Source organism: Vanessa atalanta, chromosome 16, assembly GCF_905147765.1.
Source record: "Vanessa atalanta chromosome 16, ilVanAtal1.2, whole genome shotgun sequence".
In the NCBI taxonomy this organism is placed as follows: Eukaryota; Metazoa; Arthropoda; class Insecta; order Lepidoptera; family Nymphalidae; genus Vanessa; species Vanessa atalanta.
The window spans coordinates 6020175-6043355 of NC_061886.1; the positions used below are offsets into that span (position 1 = coordinate 6020175).

Consider the following 23181-nt stretch of genomic DNA (forward strand, 5'->3'; position numbering starts at 1 on the left):
ATTACAAAGAATCGTTTTGCTATGGGAATAGTTGGAGAATGGAGAATCTAATAAAATAATAACAGTAACTGTATTTGATTATAAATATTATTATTACAAAACGTATCACGTGTCCTAGCTATACGAAAACAATAAGAAAAAATATGAGCAAAACAATTTAGCAAAAGTCACTTTTAATTGAATGGACTAAGTTGAAGATTTCTTCTAATGTGAAGTCTCAATGTCCTTTATATTGTGCTGTGTGTTAATTCGTCCGTCAGATTCATCATTGCCTTTTACATAATGTACATTCATGATATCTGACTAAATGAGTCAGATTTAAATTAACTTTCCGCTTAGAAGTTGTTGTAATCGATCAGTTATTTAGAAGTACACTACACACGGTACATATTATATAGCAAACCATAACGTTTTTATCACTAAGATTTCGTGATTTTTTACCAAAAAAGAACCTAACTACGTATTTTCTTACCCGTTCCTCTTACTATTTTCTATTAATTGAAAACCAAAACGATGAAAATCTATGAATTTTTTTTATTAGGTTAATTTTTTTTTTTGTTGGAGATGAATATTTTACCTAAAAACATTCAATGATCAGTGCATATAAAATAAAACTTCTTATTATTATTATATTGAAATTTATTTTGGATAAACATTTTTGAAAAGTGCTTAATAAAATTACATTAAACTTATTCTAAATATAACTTAACTATTAAATAAATACAAATTTTATGTTAAATCACAATTGCATCAAGGCATTCGTTAAACAGTGTAAAATCTACTTCAATAAAGTTATTCTTTTAAATATACAACACATTATCTTAAAATACATTTATTTAAATTATAATACATCTTAATACTATAATAATACTAAATATATGATAAATTATATCTAAATCAGTAAGAAGTATAGTAATTATTAGGAACAATTTACTTCACCTACATTCTATGTAAATAATATTTGAATACTGTACAATAATTTTACTATCTTTCCAAAAACTCAAGCTGTTAATTTGTGTAGATCTCAAAAACGGTTCGAAAATATTTAATATTTTGTTATTTTTACAATAAAGGCACTGATGTTACATTAAGTTCGAACACCTTAAAAGTATTGATATATTATTTGTTAAATAACCGAACGTATGATTAACGTCTGTATATCTTTAGTGAACTCTCCCCATATCCATGCCGCCAAGTTGTCCAATATAAGGGTATCCTGATTTCGCTTCGGTAGGAGAATGTGCGTGGGACGCGTAGTGTGAGTGGTTTGTACCGAAGAAAGAACTGTAACAAAGGAAATTAAATATTAAAACAAAAATAAAAAAAAAAAACAGTTGTGATGCAGAAACGCCATAGATGATGGCGGTCAATCTCAAAGACGTTCCGATCATCAAATAATTAATAATTAAACTTATAAAATATTTATTAAAATACTTCAATTACAGTATTTTATAATTAGTGTTAAATAAAAAAAAAAATATTTAAATAACATTCTTGCAAACTACCCAATTTGCTAAATTAATGTAATCACAAACGATAATAAAACTAATAATCGACTTCTAGTTCATGATCTTAAAGCGTGGGAACGAATGGGTGAATGATGTATGAAATACGAGTAATTGATCTACATTGATGTTGAACTGTATCTATCGGTATAATATTAAAAGTTTATAATCATAGAGCAGTCACTAATGCCGGTTGTAATTGTTACCTGTTTTCGGTCTACCGGAATGCGTAATTTAGGTGGTCGGAATGAAATGAAAGAAAACACATATATATGACGCTTTATGGAAATAAATCGTGACTAAGCTTACAATAAAATTATATATTCAATTGAATTCAGTGGCTAATACGTTATTAAGGCTTATTCATGTTCGTAGTAACGCATAAACAATAATAGATTATTGTAACGTGTAGGTGGATAGGCTTAAAGATTAAAACCTTCGCAACACCAAAATGAGCTTTGAAATACAAATGTTTTAAAATAAAAGGTACCATTTTCTGAACACGTTAAACATTCGTCTCATATAAATAATTAATGCATTTAAAATAATTTATGATTCTTTAAAAAAATACAAAGCTAAACTGTTACTTTTAACAAACAAAAAATAAAAAACATTACTTATGTTATCAGCAAATCACATAATAATTCCTTTAAAAGCGCTACTGAAACAGCCGTGTCCACAATTTTATGGTTACGAGATGACGGTGTTTAAATAACAGGTGAAAGAGAAATTTAATCAGTTATCGTAATTAACATACACAAGATATCATTTCGGAAAGCTGCAGCTAGTAAGTGGAACGGCGCGAGCGCACGCAACCCGGTGAAATCCCTAATTTGTTTTACAGAACTAATTGACGAATTAGACATTCATTTATTATTGAAACGGTTAAAAATTGATTTTTAAAAAACTAATTTATATTTAATAAATTTAATTTACAATTGTTATCATTATTCAATTTAAAGTGCTGGAAATTATTTTCATGTTATTATTTATTTAATTAAAACAAAGTTAAAAATCATAAATATGGGCGATGATTCGAGCAAACGTCGAAGGTCAATATCGGTTTCTCGCTGACTCGGATACCGTTCGCCGTATGCATAACCGAAAGCCTAGTATTTCAATCGAGGAGCAATTGAAAAGCAATTTTCGTTCACCTGCATCCATCAATCACGCGTACGTTTTGAACGAACAAACGGTTCGTCCGCTATATTGTCCAATAAAGGGTACAGAACCACGCTGTTTAGGAAGTTGAATGCAAATAGCTGCAGATAAGTTTTAATACCAGGTTCGAGTTAGGTTTAATGCACGGGTTCATCGTACTAATGTCACGTTCGGCCTCCCATTAATTGCCAAGCGCTCGCTACAAAGCAACGTATGTTTATCTGTTTTCCGCAATGTAAGGCGACGATAATACCTTCTATGCATATTTTCCTGCATTCAACAAATATCCTTATTGCATTTGTTTAAGTGTTAATTTACATTGCTTCGATTTGTAGCTGTTTGTGATGATAAAAAACTAAATTGAACGATTGTTAAACAAAGTTATGAGAGGTCATGTGTTTTCTGAAACTCCATCGTATTATGATTTCCTGTATGTGAAATTTACATTTAATTAAAATTAGTAAATCTTCTCAGATAAATTACCTAATTAAAAGTATAATTATCTAGATATCCAATAATTAATGTGCAGTTTTATTACCATTAAAAATAATAAATATTAATATTTTTATATAAAATGCGTCAAGCATTACAAAAGTTTTTTTTTCAAATTAAATTATCAAATCGTGTTACTCCGTTATTTCTGAGCGTTACGTCAATCGAGGTTGCCCAAGGAACGAGATGAAGTGATCACCATAGACGTGGTCAACTCATATATTACTAGAATGTGTCTCATTGTACTACAAAATATATTGTGTGTGGTCCAATGTTAAGTTTATAGACTTGCTTTGTCTCGATAACACAGATAAACGACGTACTCATCGACATACAATGACACAATGAATCTGTCGCATTCTTTTTTGTCAAATTCATAGCAGTCACACGCGTGAAAAGCATTTACCTAAAATAGCAACAACTCGAACGTAACTTTTCCTCTATACTAAATTATAAATCAACGTAGAACTTAACTTCAAAACCAATTAGTAATCGATCAAAAATATACATAAAATTCACAGCCCTATTGCCTTCACGATCGCATCGGCGTATTACGAAGAGAGGCCTGTAATAACTACCCGCGCGGCGTATAATGGCTGACTTCTTACACTCTTAATTGATTAGCGGCCGCTTCGGCTAATGATAAAGGAAGGTAAAAGAAATAAAATGAATCTCAATTCGCGAGATCTACGTCTGGATAATACTTGCAGCGAGCAGCCACCGTACGGAGGATTAACTACTTAAAGACCATTGTCAGAAAACTAAGTAACTAATATACAAATGAGCTGATCATACACATAATCTATGTTACTAAACGTTAAACACGTAGTATCGTTTAATAAAATTATATTTTAAAATATAAATTCATAAGTCATGTTATTATAATTGCGTATTCATTTCTTGAATCCAAAACTGAATATAAGTAGCTAAACATCAATAATTCATAAATGCAATTGGTCGCCGCCAGGGCTTATTGAGATATTAAAGGCAGTTAATATTTATTTATATATTCATCATCATTACTCGTATCTGAATAAGTTTAATGTAAACTCACCTATAATTTTCTGGCCAGGCGCTGACTTCGGCTAATTTGTTTTGATGATGACCACTGAGCTGTCTCGATGTCCAGTGATTGTGGGCTGCCATGTGCTCTTGTTTAGCGTAGTCGCCATATCCGTACGGATGGGATACCGTCTCGGTGCCATTTGCATACGTTGGATGTTGGTAGGTAATTCCACTACTATGGTTAGCAGTCGGACTCGCTGCAGTTGGGCTCGTACTAGGAGGAGTAGCGTCAGACGATGCTTGTAAAGGCGTTGGTAGTTCAGAAGAATGAGATAATGGGGTCAAGTTCCCAGATGGAAATGAACTTGAAGTGGGTGGATGCAATGACGAAGCTGCAAGAGCTGACTGACAGACAGGAGTAGCTAACGCTGATTGGTGCAGGGACGGTGCTAATGCAGAATTAAGAACGGAACTAGAACCTAACGCAGAAGAATATGATTGCTGCCATGAAGCACATTGAGCATTGAAAGAAGACGGTGGTTCGTATTGTTGATGAACCGATGGGAAGGCAGATTGTAAGGACATTGTATTGAAGGCACTTAGTTGTTGGGAATTTAATTGCTTCCGTAGACGAGCTCTTCGGTTCGAGAACCACACCTATTGGTAAAATAAATAAAATTAACTGAATGTATACAAAATATTAAACTATTGATAGCTTTATTTTTATAAAATGACGTAATTTAAAATATATTCCTACACATAAATTGCAACTAATGCTTCGTTTAAAATATAACAAAATACTTGTTAACCAACTTATGATGTAATTCTAAAGTTAATTAAGCGAATCATAGTTTAAGTAAGCGCAACTATTTTGTTTTATTACTATAATTATTATTTAAATCCATCAATTTAAGGAGTTAGTTCTGTAGTATGTTACACCATATGGTAGCCAGTTTCGAGTTAAAATTAATTATAATTTAGGTAATGACTATATTTCTTCTCTCAAAGGGGAGGAGATATTAAACAAAGGAGTCATTTTAATTCCTATTAAAACAATAATTAATATTCACTTGAAAAATGAAACTGTAAACGGACACACTATTTTAACTAGAATGTTTTGGCGAATATATAACATATGTAAGTAATATTGGTAAGAGTTACATACCTGAACTCTAGCCTCTGTGAGTTTGGTCTTCTGGGCTAATTCTTCTCGCGTATAAACGTCAGGATATTGTGTTCTTGTAAAAGCTCGTTCTAAAGCCTCGAGTTGATCTCCGGAAAAGGTTGTTCTAGACCTTCGTTGTTTCCGCTTCAGCGTAATGCCGGGTTCCGACTCTGTATCGGAGTCTTCACAAGACGATGGACCTATTAAAAATAACAAAATGGTTTATTCCAAGATGTTACGTGCACAGCGCTCGAATTAGACATGAATACATAACGGATCAATAATGTCACTTAAATTATCCAAGGAAAACGGCAGTTAAAGAAATTTACTTTCCATCTTTATAACTAAATTGCACCTACGTTATTAAGTTAATAGAGAAAATAAGCTTGTACGCCCGTCCGTACATTTTCAAATACGTATAGTGATAATGACGTAGCTAAATCTGTTACACATATAAAATTTGTCACTGCAACGTGACTTTCTAGTTTCCTATCATTTTGTTTCATTACTTCTATTATTATTTGCTACCGCTCGGACCACACGCGGTCTCGATTAAATTAAATGTAACCGCATTGTATGTTAAGCTCAAAGAAGTTTCTAATGAGTTTCTCGGGTCTTTCTTGGATAAATATTACAACATTCGGTTCGAAGATTTGTTTTATAATGAATTTGTAGCTACTGGTCTTATTTCACGTGTGTTTCCTCAAATGTATTCCATATTAGAACGTCAATATTTTATGAATACCTTATACGAATTTTGGTTTTAATCATGAGGTCCTTAAAATATTCATGACTTAAATTGCACCTAATTGATCATTACATGTTACAAAATTGCAACGGTCTTATAAAGCGTTTCTTGGAAGTGCACTTTAAGTTTCACTTCATTTACAGTTATCCGACATCATAGACAGGCACGAAACGCAAATTTTGAGTACGCGAGCACGAGCGCAAAGGGACCCGCTTTTCCAGTGTAGACATTACTTTAGCCGCACACAACTTAATATGCATAATCTTATCGCGGCGCAGAATCTCTCAGGCAAAACCGCACCGTCGCTGAACCGGGATATTAGGAGCGCCATTTTATATTGGATAGCTATACGGCACAAGACGTGCAGTACGGACAGATTGTCGTAATGCAAGCCTCGCGGCCAAACGCGATGGGATAATAACAGCTTTGAGTACTAATTTCATTTTTATAACCTACAATTTCCGAAGCCGACACAAGGGGCGCTGCCGTGGCGTGCGCGCGCGCCTGGCCCGCTTCACTTTTACGTGGATTATTAACTTTATACGCCATTTTACTAAGTTTGCAAACGTTTCCGACAGTCTCATTATAGGAATAAATTCATAATAATAATGTACTTTAAAGTGAATTAAGTGATTATGGTCTTGAATCAGCGTTAAAGACTACGATGACATGGCACTTATTTACGCATCATTATGATGAAGGTTTCATCCAATACTATGTGAAATATTTTAAGGATGATTTCGTAATGCTGGTCAAATTTAATATTAATTTACTCGATGAGGTAACCTTGTACTTTATGAATATTAGAGTACTTTATGATGAGATTCATCATATTCATATAACAATAGCCAAAGCGAACTTTAGTAATATACTGTTTCAAACAAATGCCGCGCTACAGTATTTAAGTGGACTAACAAACTTTTCAACCCACATGAACAAATCAAACACTAAATGATTTTTTTCTCAATTGTAACATTTACTTTTTTTTAAGTAAATATTTTACACTGCCCATATATCATCTAACGATTGATACGTTTTTTTTTTTTTTATTTGAAAAGCATTTGTATAAAAATATCTTTAATCCAAGGTAAGTATGACTTACCTAGAATACCATCAATACTGTGGTTTCTTCTAGGATCTGATTCATCCCTTTTGCCTCCTCTTATAAGTCGCGAAATCGAACTGACTGATGGGGCAGTGTTTTTATCACAAATGCCTTCTTTTATTAATTTATCTCTAATTTCCCAGGAGAATATACCTGGGTTTTGTCTCTTGAGCTCTTCGATCCTGTTCTCAACTTCGGGCGTTGCTACCCTCGGTTTCGAACCTCCGATAACACCAGGGCGTATTGAACCGGTTTCCTGGTAAAAAAAAATACATTGAATCTAATATTTTTATAACTTAAATATTCATATTAAAATGTAATGTTCTAATGTAAGCATTATAGTCTACCGCCACTTACAGTGGTTTCATGTACATTACATAACACCTTCAGCAATATTTATACATCGATTTCTTACCTGGTATCTGTTAAGGATCTTGGAGACGCAGCCGTGCGAGACGCGGAGTTGACGCGAGATGACGCAAGGCCGCACGCCCGCCGCCGCCATCTCCACGATCTTCAGCCTGATGTGGTTTGGTAATGGACGACCGTTGATGAAAACTCCACCCAACTGGTTCATACGACCTTGTCCTGTAACAATTATAAATTATTACTACGTTTTATAAGTTTCATGAATGCATTTTATTTACTTTAACTTTCTGCCTAGCGCTGCATAATCCAATATAAAATATCAAAATGTGTATTTAAAATATCTCTACATAAACTCCAAAATTAAATCTCAAATAAACGTTCAATCACAGTAGATCTTTAATTAATTTTAGCAAAATATTTAATTTTATTTAACACGATCTATTAGAACTAAAATTAGATAATAAAATATTTTTGTTTGTTACACTAAAATTTATTCAGAAAAATGTTTTATTACAACTTAAATTGTACATTTGAGCTAGAATTTTATTATGTCGAATCATTCTAAAGTTCTTACGGTGAAAGGTAAGTTATCAAAAAAATAATTAATCTTTTATCGTGATGGCTATTGGGAGCGATAATGAAGTTCGTTCGACGGTAATTGCAAATAAAACTTCTCAAGTTATAAAATATTTCTGGGACTATTAATACATGTGTGAGTAAAATGGCTATTATAATCACATCATGGGCAGGCAGTGGTTGGGACCACCTATCGTCAAAGAAAGCCGCCGATCAACGATTTTTGCAACGCCTTTTGTTAGTTAGTTCCTATTGAGTGTAATATTTGAAACGAGAAATTCATATCAAAAATACACATTTAAAACAAGCAATAAAATAAAAATCTAATACTTTGTTGATAAAATTTGTGTCTACGTTATCTAATTTATTAAACAAATTATAAGCTCTTAAAGATTTTAATACAAAAAAATAACCTAATATGTCTATGATCGCATTCCAAAATTCATTCCTAATTCTTATCCAAATTTGACAGACAGCTCTCATTTGTAAAGAAAAAAAATTAACAGTGGCATCTTCCACTTGTGTGAGGCATTTATAGTTTATCAATTTCAAATAATTCCTCAAAGATACCGCCACACGTAGGACCCTAGACCCCTGTGGAGAAGCACCGATCAATTAAACAACATGTCAACAAGTGTGTCCTTTAATAAGGCGAGAAACCAGAGATAAGCCGTTGTAAAATAAACCGTATCATAAACAACATATGGCCAAGATTTGTACTTACAAAAACAAAAATCGCATAAAGCATTGTATTCATCATGACATAATCAACTTTCTTCCCTACAAAATAAGATCTAACATGATGCATATTTTATAATCGGCTGATCTCAGTTTCTGCGAGCGATCCTCATAAGTTTTTTTGTTTGGAACCCCGTAGACATCGTGGTGCCTCAAAATCCCATGTTCCTTAGCGTTAATTTAACGTTCCCGAAATATTTATGACGCATAACGCGTCCTTAATATCCTTGTCTATACAAATGTGGGTGGTTTAATAATAATGTATCACTTCATTAGAGTTTTTCAGTTTTATTAGATAGTTATATCATAAAATTATGCATTTGTATTGAAAATGAAACTAGCTCTACTTTTTATTATGCGATTTATCGTTTTTTTTTTATTTAAATTCCATTTAACTTCAAAATATATATGTCTTTTATAAAACACAAGCATATAAAGTACGTAAGTACTTTATTTCGTCTTCAACAAATATCTATGCAAGCGTATAAATTCGAAGGTATTTGAAGGAGGAAAGATCAAAACGCTGGCTAACCAGTTTAACAAGCAATAATAAAATAGATCATCCAATAAATATATAGTAAAACGCTTCAATTTTGAAACAGGATCAATCATACGTACAATTGATAAAGGTATACAAAAGACATAAAAGAACTGCAAATATACAAAGCGTAATAGAATTGGCAAACATTGTAAAGCTATTAACGCAAAAGGAGGCGAAGTTAACAACAAATTTCAAGATTTATTCGTAATATCTAATCGTCCGGAAGCACAATTTGATCATGCACCATTATATCGGTACAATAGCTGCTACCAGGGTGGTATACAAATCTATTCGAATGTAAGTTAAGAATGCAAAAAATATAAGTCAGTGGGATTTCGGAAGCCAGAAGGTTTTTACTTACGCGTCTTATTCATAGCTATTTCAAGTGACTTCGACGAGGGAAAATCACATACTGAACTTGGATAAACAGTCCTTTTGAAGGTATTAAAAATTCTCACAATAATATAATCTTGTTCTGATTCGTTCAACCGTTACGTTCGTGTAAGACGAAATTGAAACAGAGTCAGCCATTTAATGCTTAACGTAAAACGCAAAGCGTGACCAAATAAATGAAGATTTTCTATTCACTATTCGTATTTCTGTGTCAACTTTAATTAGCAATCACATTTTCATCAAACTTCTCAGCCCCATCGACTCGTCATAGACATTGTGATTCATTGATTGGATTTCTGAAGTACATTTTTATTTTACAAATATTCTCTTTCAATTCGAACGACTCATATTTCTTAATCCAGGGCTCATTTCCATTACGTTCGGGAACGTTAAATTCGATACCCATTAGATATTTGGAAACTGATCAATAAATATTTCCTCGACGATATCTCGATAAAATTTGCCATCTTTTGAATAAATATTTGAATAATCCCATGGCTCTTTGAGTTCGTTTTTTCGGGGACGTAAGTTTAATTGAGTTCTTCTATTTGCACGTTCTAAGATTTTCTTTAATATTTACTGTGACATTAAATGTCATAGGTTATTACGTCTGTACCGCCAGCGGCACACTACGCTGAAACGACCAATAAAAGTTACGAAGTCAACAGGCGTAAAGATATCCCGTTCGCGTATTTGTTACAAGGCATGCCCTATTAAATTGTTACAAACACACTTCGATAACTATAAGAAATAAACTGATAACGGTTAGTCCAAGGAGTTTCGTTACATACCTACAAATGCTTATATTCTTTTACAAGCCATAACCTACTAGAATAAAATTAAACTTAATTAAATAACTTTCACGAACTATTATTCGATATTATTATTACTTAATGTACATAAATAAAAGTTAATAAATATAACTATTATACATTGTTAGCAACTCTATTGATGATACCTTGTGCTTGAAAATTAATTTGTTAAGAAATTTTATCCAGTTACTTACAAGTGATAGTTTATTATGTTTAAAGTCGATATCGTATTGTGTAAATAAATCGTAAACCCCGTTTTCACAATCATAATATGTTTCTGCTTGCAAATCAATTTCACGTAGCGACATTAATGTGCCTATACTAAAATTTATATGGGGTTTACGTCACACACCGCTTTCCTTCACAAGAATTGTATGCAGCGATAACTTATACATAATATAGAGAGATATGCTTACTTCGTAATTTATAATTAATTTAACAGTTATCATGTGTACTTGACGGAGAAAATTATTTATTGATATTGTTCATCGTTTTGAAACTTTCCAACGATTGTTATTAATTAGACGTTACTGCAAATATGTTATAATACCTAAAAAAAATTCCCTTTTAAAATTATATAAAGCTATAAAACAATAAAAACCCCGTACCTATTTCGTTTAAATTGATTCATACCTTTTCACTTCACCCGTGATCACAAAACATGTTCAGTTTAACGAAAACATTGAATTTCATCGGTTATCAAATGTCGACGATAAACGAGAATCAATAAAAAACCTTTAGTCAATAAGTTTTAATCTTATGGGTAAATTTCAAACGGATCTTAAAATGATTATCTTTTATTCTGATGGGCATAGATTTCTATTCGTAACCTGTTAAAATCATTTATACACTAATAAAATAAGCTATTGCTGTCCAAAATCAAGCAACAAAGCGTAGAAATGCCATTTGAATAGGCATTAGAATTGGGCGGCACTCACAAAGGCTATGTCATTCCATTAAGCCTTCTTCAAGCTTTCGGAGATCTCTGTGTGGCCTCTTGGTCGCGTGGCTCGAGGTGTAGCAATCGGTTATCAAATCAGTCCTATTATACTTTCATTGAATATATTGTAACGCCGATACAATATCGTGCTGTATGGGAATTTGTTCTTCAGCTACGAGTTATTGCATAGTTATTTAAAGATTGTTCTAAGTTAAATACACAAATTATTCTAGTCTATTCTGTGCTAGTTTAAATCTATAAAATATACCAAAGCCTTTAAACACTAAACCATTTGTTTAAATTAAACTAAAGATATGAAACAATGAAATAATTTCTCAACATTCTATACATTTTGATCTTGAAATCTTTTAAATTACGCTGTCGGAAATAGTAGATGATTATGAACACTTTATTGGTATTCCTTGTAATATGTCAGAAACGGAGATGCGATTTGCACTGACTAGCTCTCCTTTGACCCGAATTGACCCGACATCTCGTCGGTGTGGAATCCGTGCGGTATAGAGTTCAATTTCCGTAACATGTTTGCTATGTGTAATAATATTATATTATCGTCTTTTGCATTTTAAATAGATATTTTTTATTAAAAAAGATCTTTAACAAATTTCAAATATTTTTTTTTTTATTTAAATTCAAAACATCATGGTATAGGTATCATCACTAATATAAAGTACGAAGGCCTTTGTAGACATATAGATATATAATATGTACCCGTTATATAATTTATACCTACTTATATGTTGTGAAAAATATTTATAATAAGTAATTAATATAATACATTTTTTAAATCAGGAAAGACTAAAATATTATATTATTATTAAATATTTCATTATAGTTTGTTTTTTATGATAAAAAAGTAAAAACTATTTAATTAATTTAATCCTATAACTGAAGAACAAATTAACATTAACGAAATCCTCTTCTATTAATGTTTAAAATCATACGCCTTAAGGACTGACTTATTGCGATACTAAAATATGAGTACCTATGAACTATAACGAAATTTCCCTGCATTGAAACGAATGCCAACTGTTCAAACGAGGCAACGCCTTTCGGCTCGTCAACACCGAACATAATGTATGTACTAGCAATGAATGGAACTGAATATTTTATTTCATTATAATAGTGTGTTTGAAAGTGCCCTGTTTGACCTCATTCCGTATTCATAACGCGTTATATACTAATTTGACGGGTCTTTTCTTTTATTATAAGAAATGGACTCTTTGAAGCGTCCACTTGCCGCTATGGTTCGCTTGTTGAAACATAAATATTCTATAATTTTATATGGATAACGATAATTTAGGTTAAGTTATATTGTTAACAACGATTTAAATCTGTGACTGATTTGAGACTGTTTGTAATCAAATAACACCGTGTTAGGAAGATAAAAAAACAAACAATGTATTACATTTTCAAGATTATTACCAAGATTATACAAATTAGATAGTCCACACCGCAATTATACACGTAATGAGTAGACGTGGAGAACTAGAGAAAGGCTGGCAAAAAGAAGGCGTATACGCCGCCCGAAGCGAAGTTGATTTTAATCTCTATTAGTACCTAATAAACGTCAACTGATTCTTTATCAACAATACAATAATACAACCAAGACAAGCAGACAAAATGGTTTTTCTTTATTCGATTATTCAAGTAACACAATATGTTCGATTCGAACTTAAAGGTATATTTTCAAACGATATTAAAATAAATTAAGTGTCCGTTATATCAATTTGTTTATTAATAGATCGACATAAATAATGGCAAGTAAGCGCCCTCGAGGTTCGGTCGAGGCATTTCGCGGGCGAAGGGACGAGGCGCGTCATATTATGCGGCTAAAAGAGCCTGTCGGTGCCTTTGATCCCGGCGAGGATGTGTGCGTACGATGTGCACCGCTGTCCGTCTTGATATGAATGTGACTAAACCTTGATTATGGTACTGAACTTTTTATAGAGGTCACCAGACATATTTTTGTTAAAAACATCGATGATATACGAAACAAATAACGAGTTTATCGAGATGTTCTCGTTGAAGAGGTTCGCTGATTCGCGTGGAAATTACAAGGTGTGTGTCGATCGGTATCGCTTCACGGGCCCGTCACCTAGCCCGCGGCGTACCGCGGACATCGACCGTCATACGACCGTCATCGCTTACATTACCCGAACTATCACCGATATACACGAACAATGAAAAAAAAATGACCATATATACATAAATAATCGAATATAAAGTCATACTTCACTTTTTATTAACTACTTAAGATTACACGACAATAAAAAGGAACTCAAATGATACTTTCGACACGTTGTACTCTACCTTATCCTATAACAAACAACAAATACCTATTATCTCATAAACTATTAAATAAATGCTTATAATGCGAATACGTTTTTATTGCTATTATAATTATTAACTGTGTTTGTTAAGAAATGTATGAACAAAACGAAAACATCACTCTTAAAAATCATTAAAATAAAACACTTTCAGCTTTTCGAATTACAGAAATGTTTTGTGGCAGAGAGCATATCGCTATTTGACACTAAGCCCGATTTATATTTTAAGTTATATAATTTTGTGTCGAATTAGGGATTAAAAATATAATACGCTGAAAAGGAACCGCGTTTCTCAGCGCAGGCGCATAATGCATTATGCGTCATTAAAAATCCTCATAACGACTTTTTGTATGAAATATAAATTTGCAATAGATAATTAATATCTTTTATATTCATAAAAATTATGATTGCTTGGTTCCGTAGATAAATATTCGAAAATTAAAAGAACTCAGTTACTCTTGTCGGCTTCCTTTAGAGTCTCTCATCCCTTTTTCTCGTAACATTTATGTATTTCTTTCTCGTTTTAATTTAACTTAGAAACAGGTCATAAGTCGTGGTGACGTTTTTAACAATGCGGTCGAAATGTTTTCGTATGGTAATGATTTATGCTTAAACGCATTGCCAGAGGACTTTAGGAGTGACTAAAGTTTGAAAATTATTTTTTTTTTTCAACAGCTCAACATTATAAGTACCGGTTTAATGTAAACTACGAAACATTAAACATGCTTGTTCTACAACATGAAGCTAAACTAAATAACAGGTATGCAACCAATATTTATAAAATTCAATTATTATTGTTAAAATTTTCCTAGATAATATTTGAATATTATTTTATATATTTAATTCACATATCTACGTTAATTTGGTGGGAAAAAGTAACTAGTGAGTTTCTTGCCGGTTCATCTCTTTAAATTCTATGGCACATTTCTGAAATGTTTACATTTCAATACTATGACATGAAGATTAAAGATGCTACAAGCTCTAATTAACGCAGAGACTACTTGAATAAAGTAAGTTCTTTTTTTCATTTTATGCAAGATGTAATTTATAAATAAAATAAAATATTAAAATTATAAATAATTTAAACAAAAAATTAATTACAATCACCTATTTCCTGACTTTCAAACAAGGTTTCATTATGAAATAAAACAAAGAAAACGTTTCGACGGTTGCCCGTAAACCGTTGGTGTCACTAAAGGGACTGTCTCCAGCAATAAATACCAAATACGAACCGTTTAAAACAAAGATTGTTCATTGACTTTACGACGGGCTATAATTCCTGTTACTCGTAAGACCAAATTTAAAAAAAAAATTACTTCGACATTAGAGAAGTTTCATTCGACGATAGAATACTTCTTACTCCATGTGCAATTCACAAATAAATTTCCATGCACACGTCGAGACTTTCATCTAAAGCTTATCATATTTTGCATATATGAAACTAAATTTGCATATATAATACCCACTACGTACCTACCATATGTGAAATGCCACCAACTTTGCATATGTAAAACTAAATGTATGTCATATATCAATAATAAATTGACGAACATTTAAATAATAACAATAATAATGTAATTTTAATTAAAGTAGAATCTGAATAAATATTTTAGCTCCTGTTACCAACATTGTTACCTCTAAATTAAGATCAAGATCATTTAAAGAAACAAACAATAGTCGAGTCGTGACAGAATTTCTTTATTGAACTAGCAAAGTGTAGACGAATCGCTTTCTATATTGAGTCCTTGACCATTCCAGAAACTTCAACGTAACAAGGTCCTCTTACCAATTGTAACAATTTTTTTTCTAGCAATCCCAAGGCGTTAGGATGAAATATTGTTATATGAACGGCAATAAAAGGCACTTTTAGCTCTATAATTTCTTCATGATTTTATCGTTTTATGGTTTGTTTCGAGCCTTTCGTAGCGATAAAATTATTTGTAAGACTAATTATGTTATTTTAGATGATTTCGATGCTTGTAATTGGTCACTAATCAGCTGTTAAACTTTGATCGTATAACGCGGTTCGGTTTATTGACACCGATTAACGTTTTATGATGATACAGCATGGTAAAGGATAATTACCTATATAAAGGAAGGCTTACACAAATTGTGATTTAGTATATATGTATATATGTAAATTGCATAATAAAATAATTGTATAATTTCGGAAACTCATAAAGCAAAAAAAATATTAATTTTAAATTAGACAAAAACCCGTTACAATATTTTCGTTACAATTTAGACTCTATACTTAACTTAAGAATATCTATTACTTTTGTTTGAAATAAATTAACAAGTGATATAAAAATAAATTTAAAAGTTATACTGAAAGGATTATATTATCACTAACCTTGGAATGAATATCCTGTAAAGTACGGAGTCATGTTCAACGTTGAAACAGCCATTGACACGGAAGCAGAACTTTACGTAGAGAACGCTACTCCAAGCACCAAATCAGTCCTAGCGCACGCAAAAGTCCCGGAAAATCACAATATCAGTCTTACACTACAATCACAGGTTGCACGCAGGCATGATTACGTAAAAGGAAACAGCGTGTGTCTAATCCGTGTTACTTTGAAGACAGCTCGGTGGCCACTGACGTGTGATGTAAAGATGTATTTCGACTCTCAAGTGTAATCTTTCACAATCAGCGGTGCAACAAAAAATGGTCAAACCGCCTCCGCAGCCTTCGACACCACTCCACCTGATTGTTTGTCTCTTTCTGTTGCTCGATCAGAAACTTCGTTCAACTTGTTACCGGTCCCGAAAATCTCTATTTTAACATCAAATTTTTTATTTATTATTTGCTTTATTAGTTATTTCTTTATTATAAATAAATTGTTTTTTTACGCTATCCTTTAGGATTTGGAAAATATTTGATGTGTTCGCTTCGATGCTATACTACAGGTAAGACAATGCGAAAAAGGGACAGCATGAAGAGCATGATCCGGTATCTTCAAAGTGAAGCGCTTACATTTAACAATGTGTGAGTCGCGCCTGAGTCGGTGCTCCGTGACGAAAAACATGAGGCGTGCGGCCGCAACGATCTATGCCTACAACGATCGGTGATTGGTCAAAATTTGTTTAGGGCGGAGTTTGTATGCACACTATGAAAATTATTATAGTTTATTTGTGTGAGTTAATTGCATTGTCGTTCGTTGTTCGTGTACGTTACAATTTATAATTTTTCAGCAACATTTTATTACGTATTTATTCTTTAAGCAACATCAAGTTTTTTCTCCAGTTTAGCAACATTTTAGTTAAATTAATTTGATATGAATTTTATTGTTAAAAAATAATTTATATCGATAATGAAAAATTTCGTATTTTTTATAAAATACCCAATACTTGGGTATTAGTTATGTCAACATTTTACTTATATCTACTAAGTAGGTACCTACCCGATAATTTTTTTTAAATTATTAAATTTAACCAAAACCAACACGAGCACCGGAATTACCATTAGAAAATTCAAAAAATACAAATAATTAATTACAAAATTTAATAATTATATAATTAATTACTATGCATTTTTAATATATTAAAGTAAATAATAATTTTACTTAGAAATTTATATTATAGTAATAAAGGTAAGCAAATGTGTCACTTCTGCTTCTAAAAATTGTCTCAAAACGCTTATGTCTGGAGAAACATGGATAAGTGATCCATTCATCTGGCAACAAGCTTGTACAAAGTACCCATTGGTATTTATCGCTAGATTAACTAATTAGTGGTTACCCTGAGCCCTACTTTACAACTAGACCATATAAGTATATTACTTTTTAAAATACTAAATTTAAAAAAATATAATAAAATGACTGTTACTGACTGTACCTCACTAACATTAAGTTTATGTGCCTTCGAGTGTACCTAAGCTGCTGCAAGGCCAATGCTGCATTGTTTCAAAATATTCAATTAACGAAAACCTAAGCCTAATTAACTATTACGTTAAACCTTCGAAATTTAAGTGATTTATAATTTTGTGAGCAGGTTACCTCGATTATTATCCAGGCTTTAATGAATACAAGAACGATTGGTAAAATTAAATTAAGAAGTTAAAATAATTAGAACCTTCTTCGATAATTAAATTTATTTGAATATTGTTTTCACAATAACCTTAATGAACCTTATGGAAATTATTTTTATTTAAATAGCTGATGATCTTATTGCTGGCACATAAAAACTTATTGGCATTTTTTTCAAGAACTTATCACGATACACAATAATAAATTCTGATGTATAAATTTAGTTTTATTTTATTGTTATAGTTTTATTGTATGCATACATTCAACTACAATAATTAAAAAAAAAAAATCATTTTCTAAAATTAAAATGAAATAAAAGGCAGGTATTCTCACATAAATGTCTATATATTTTATATTTCTGTACTAATCATAGAACACAAAATTGGCAGATACAAGATATTAATAAATATAGTACCTAATAATCACCATGTGAGAAAATAAGATTTGTATGTTCTGGATATTCGTATCTCGACTGACTTTGCAATACATATTATCGAAAAATATTAGCACAGCATCAAAATTTTTCACCAACCCAGTAGTAGAGCAGCGAGGTCAAATGAGCAACCAAGATTCATAAAGGGACTTGGTCAGTACAAATGCTCACCTACTGGTGAAAATACAGCATGATACCCAAAGGGTATTTCTAACGTTATATAACCTAAGTTCCTATTCAAATTCAAAATGATATTCATTTTCATTTATTTGTTCAATATTTTAGCATGTAGATTGCTACATTGTTGCAATTTTTTTCTGCCGTTCTCTGGTATAAACTATTTCAAATCCTCATAATTTTGAAATTTCATCATTCTCTTATTCAAATTTAGAATACTAATATATTCAAATAAGACTGTCTCTGTAACATCCTTATTCGGAGAAACTATTTCTTTGATATAAAGGTAACTTAAGATTATTTTGTTAACGTCGAGGTAATAAATTTTGTAAAAGTCAATATTATACTTATGACACTGACAAAACAATTGTCGCCGTGGAATAAGATTAAAATAAAAAGAAAACTGTTACAGAAACAATGAGGTATCGAAATAAAACAGAAATCGTCAACTCATTACTGGCAACCTTGAGCCGTTTGAAACATTTTAATTAAAAACTACAGAACGCTTCAACGATCCCGCCGCTTACAAAACCTTTAATTTGTTCAAAAACTAATCTTTATCTAACTTCGCCTTAGCCTAAGCCTTGTCCCTAATTTCTTGAAAAAATGTTTGATTCTGTTAACTCTCTTGATTCGATAGTTAAACGTAGGCCTTGTGTTCAAAACTGTCGGTCCGATTGTAACTTCTTAAGTCTTTGGTCGTATCCAATCTCTGCGCAAACAAATGTATAGTTTGATTCCAATTAAAATTGACATTGATATTGAATGAAACTTTGAACATTGACTTTAGTAATAATTCTAATTCGCATTATATATGCCAAAATATACCTATTTGTTTGTTTGTAACGCTTCTTAACTACTTCATCGATTATCATGAAATTTTGCTTTGACGTTGTCAGGGATAAGAGAAGGACAAAAAGTACCCAACACCCGCCTCTTTCATCAAACACAAGAGCTGTGGGATTAAACTAGCCTGTAATAAAACTTAATTTGTATATTTCAATCCAATAACAAATATACTACAAGTAAAGATATTCAAAATAAATGTTTACAAAATATCAAGATAAAATATGTTTTCCAAATATACTAAATGAATATTAACAAATAATTAACTCCGAGTCTGACACTTCACGGTCTATAACAATCTTCATACAAGCATCGCTGAAGGCACAAAAAAAGGCGTGAAACTCGCGCTGAAATCGGTGTACACACTTCAGGCTCCATTTCAGAGCAAAGACGCCGCTGAAAGTATGCGCTGATGGGCCGCACACGACGACAAAACGACCGCAATCAACATATTGTCTCATACGAAACCACAACAAAATATCATTCATTTATTTCCGTGAAGTGTTATACAACTGTGATATTGTTATAAGTAAAATAATTCCATTGTTTTTTTTTAAGTTGTATTTATCAAAACTTTTTGTAAAAATTATTAATAGATTCAAAGGTTGGTTGTTAAGATGACAATATTGAAATCAAAATCTTTGTAACATTGTTTCATCGGCACAATTTTTTGTTATGGTTTAGTTACAAATTTGCCAATCATTATCTTGTTTCTAAATTATATATGCATATCTAGTTAAGCGTTGGATCGAATCGAGTATCAAATAAATTGAGATCGGGCGTGAGTCATAGCGCGAATGTAAAATTGGCGAGTTTTTATATCTAAAGCCGCTAATGAGGACGGCGCAGGCGCAGCCGATAAATCACAAACATCCAAGCGTTGACGGCCACGCGACTTTCTGTTGCTTTAGACTTTGTCGTGTAAATAAATAGGTATAATTCATTATTTTCAATATTTATTTTGTTAAGTCCAAATCAGCGTCGTATTTTAGACTGTTGTATTCTTGATTCTATAATTTTTAAACTGTTTTTATAATTACATACAAAATATACAATGAATAACAACAGAAATTATTAGGACTTTTAATAATATTGACATTTAAAAAATGAATTCTAATTAGCAGCACATTAGTTTAAAATATAAGTATACATTCAATGTGACAAGTCACCCGTTAATTCTATTAGAAAAACTGAGAGACAAATTGTCTATTTTGTGTAATGTTATATTTTGTTATTAAGGTTCGTCAAGTTAAAGCCACATGTCGCGGCAGGTCCGGGCCCGCAATTAGTCTAATTTGATATGCTTTGTGTGTTCCGGGGATCATTTATGGGATATGTCGATTAATGAAGTTAATTTTAACTGACTTTTGAATCACCGAGTGACGTAAATGAGTAACAGATGGACTGTTCTTATTAAGATTTTACTTTTAAAATGGGAATTATAAAAACATACAACAATTTTGTAGTAAATGTTGCAATAACAATGTTGTATAAATTTTTATCTAAATGTTATCAAATGTAAATTTAAATATTCTTTTAAAGTATTTACTTTACCTTTTATGCGTGTGTATTTCTAACACATTAGTACATCGTACAACAAAACCTCTTTATGAAGTTTCCAATAATACCAATAATTTAAAATATAACCAATAAATATGTAATAAAAACTAAGCTAGAACAAAAAACTTGAAACAAAATAGCCGCCCTGAAACATTCTAACCAATTTAACGGTGTATAAAAGGGCCCGCCCAGTGCGGAAAAACAAATACTCGTAAAAATTCGTCCAAATGACATGTAAAATTTTTCTGTGTCACGATGAGATATTGTAATGATCCGTTACGAAAAATTATAATGTGGCTCATGCAAGCGCGGCATTACCGAGACATGTGTGACGTTGGATTAGAGTCCATTATAGTGAAGAAAATCCTATTCACTCGCCGAGAATTGAATAACTTAATGGGCAATACATTGATATATATCATATTGAAGAGATTGTTTGAGTAAAACTTTTTTCTCACGATAAGTTTAGATAGTTTAAGGGCTTTTGAAGAAACTGATGAAACAGCAATCCAAGACAATTGAAAAGATTTTAGTACAGAACCAACAGCTCTAAGTACGTACTTTCTAATGCACTGGAGAGAAGCACAGTCAACAAACTCTGGGCCGCTACTGGCAATTTTTTTGACGAAGAAACCATATAACTTATTATTGAGGCAACAAAGGGTATGAATTCGTGACTTAGGAAAATGTCTTCTTATAGACATAAACCATAAAAACATGAATATGAAATGAATATATTATTGGTCGTGATAATATCTGTAAATTTAATTCAATATAAGAATCGCCATATAAGCAACAATATCGAAAAAGTTTTTACGTAAATAGATGCAATATTCGAACATTGCCAACCTATCTCTTCCAGTTAAATGAACCTCAATGTATCCGGCGGTCTACATTTAACACATTTAACTTGTTTCCACAAACATCGCTCGCGGCGGCGCGATCACACATATTTTTTACATCCTTTTTTTTCAACAACATATCTTCTTGTCTTTTCTCTAATGACTTAAATTAACATTATCATATTTTATGAATTTTCCACATAACTTCGGTTTGAGGAAGGTCCACGTGGCCACAGTTAGTTGTTTTGACATCGATAAATTGCAGTTGAAACAACTGTTGATATTTTTTTCTGATCCTATAGAAAATAGAAGCGATAGATTAACATTTTGTAACTTTCCAAATGTGATCTTATTGTTAGTAGATTTAAAAAGAGATTTGTTATTTACTTTGTAATGATTCTGCTATAATTGGATGAATTGTCGTTCTATTGTAAAATTGCTGTATTACTATGTAACGAAATGCTATATTGCAAAATCGATATTTCTACTAAATTATTTGCTTATTTTAGTAAGCGTTACGTTTTCAGTATAAACATTACTGCGTTTTTAGTAATATACATTCAAACTTTGAACATTTTTCCGCTTATTTTAATATTCCCATGTCAGGAACTAAAATTTAATTAGAAAAGTACTGTCTCTTTATAAATTAATCTTCATCGCAAAACCTCATAACCGACGGAACCTTATGCAGATTCTTTTATCATCTTCACTGCGAGCGTGTATTTTTAATGCGAGTTATATAATGTTAAATAAATAAACTTGATTAATAAAAGATTTATGATGATAATATTAACGCTCAGATACTTAAATTTGAATTTAATGGACAGTTCGACCTAATTTGCTAAAAGGAATTTAGGTACCAATTTTCTCAGATCATTACACTTACAAGTAGCATTGTTTTTTCCTTCGAAAATGTGAAATTAAAGTATCTATTTCTAATGTCAAAATAAAACTTTTCTAAATGTATATGAATGTAACCTATACACGATACTTTTGAAAACAAATTCCCTTCTGTCTTTTTGTCGGTCTGTATGTTTGTTTCCGCGAATATTGAAAACGGCTTGACCGACTTTGACGGGACTTTCACTAGCAAATGGCTTATGTAATGACGAGTAAGGTAGGCTAATTTTACTTAAAAAAATAATTAGGGTTCCATGTAAAAAAAAACAATGAAAACCTCTGAAACCATTAACTAAATTCGATTCGACTTCCGAGCGGACGAAGTCGCGGGTAATAATGCGTACACAAAGTAAAGTATTAAAAAAATCTATTACCAACATTTAAAAAAATATATTTTCAAATTACACTTGAAACTGGTACGACTTATATAAGTACAGTTTGGTACTCAGAGTGAGTGCATTCGGTCTGTGTGTCGGTAACGGGCTCCTACCCGATAA

At 31.8% G+C, this 23181-nt stretch overlaps 1 protein-coding gene across 3 annotated transcripts; it reads right to left on the reverse strand.

Annotated features, from left to right (window-relative positions):
- Positions 1-945: 945 nt before the first annotated feature.
- LOC125069724 (protein gooseberry) lies at positions 946-16491 on the reverse strand. Of its 3 annotated transcripts, none has more exons than XM_047679282.1 (6): positions 16252-16491; positions 7597-7769; positions 7335-7437; positions 5329-5528; positions 4213-4820; positions 946-1284 (listed from the first exon to the last, which is right to left on the reverse strand). In XM_047679282.1, the coding sequence occupies exons 1-6, from the start codon at positions 16304-16306 to the stop codon at positions 1164-1166; spliced, it is 1260 nt and encodes a 419-aa protein (XP_047535238.1). In that variant the 5' UTR covers positions 16307-16491; the 3' UTR covers positions 946-1163. The 3 variants fall into 3 exon arrangements, with proteins under 3 accessions (XP_047535238.1, XP_047535236.1, XP_047535237.1); XM_047679280.1 differs by having other exon boundaries at positions 7179-7437; XM_047679281.1 differs by lacking the exon at positions 16252-16491 and adding an exon at positions 9767-9822 and having other exon boundaries at positions 7179-7437.
- Between the last annotated feature and the right edge of the window lie 6690 nt (positions 16492-23181).

Excerpts from the sequence above, each read along its gene's own strand:
- LOC125069724 (XM_047679280.1), bottom strand. The coding sequence starts at position 16,306 with ATGGCTGTTTCAACGTTGAACATGACTCCGTACTTTACAGGATATTCA. Across the intron at positions 5,529-7,178 it reads CAGTATTGATGGTATTCTAG|GTCCATCGTCTTGTGAAGAC; the intron begins GTAAGTCATACT and ends TATTTTTAATAG. Across the intron at positions 1,285-4,212 it reads GCCTGGCCAGAAAATTATAG|TTCTTTCTTCGGTACAAACC; the intron begins GTGAGTTTACAT and ends CCTTTGTTACAG.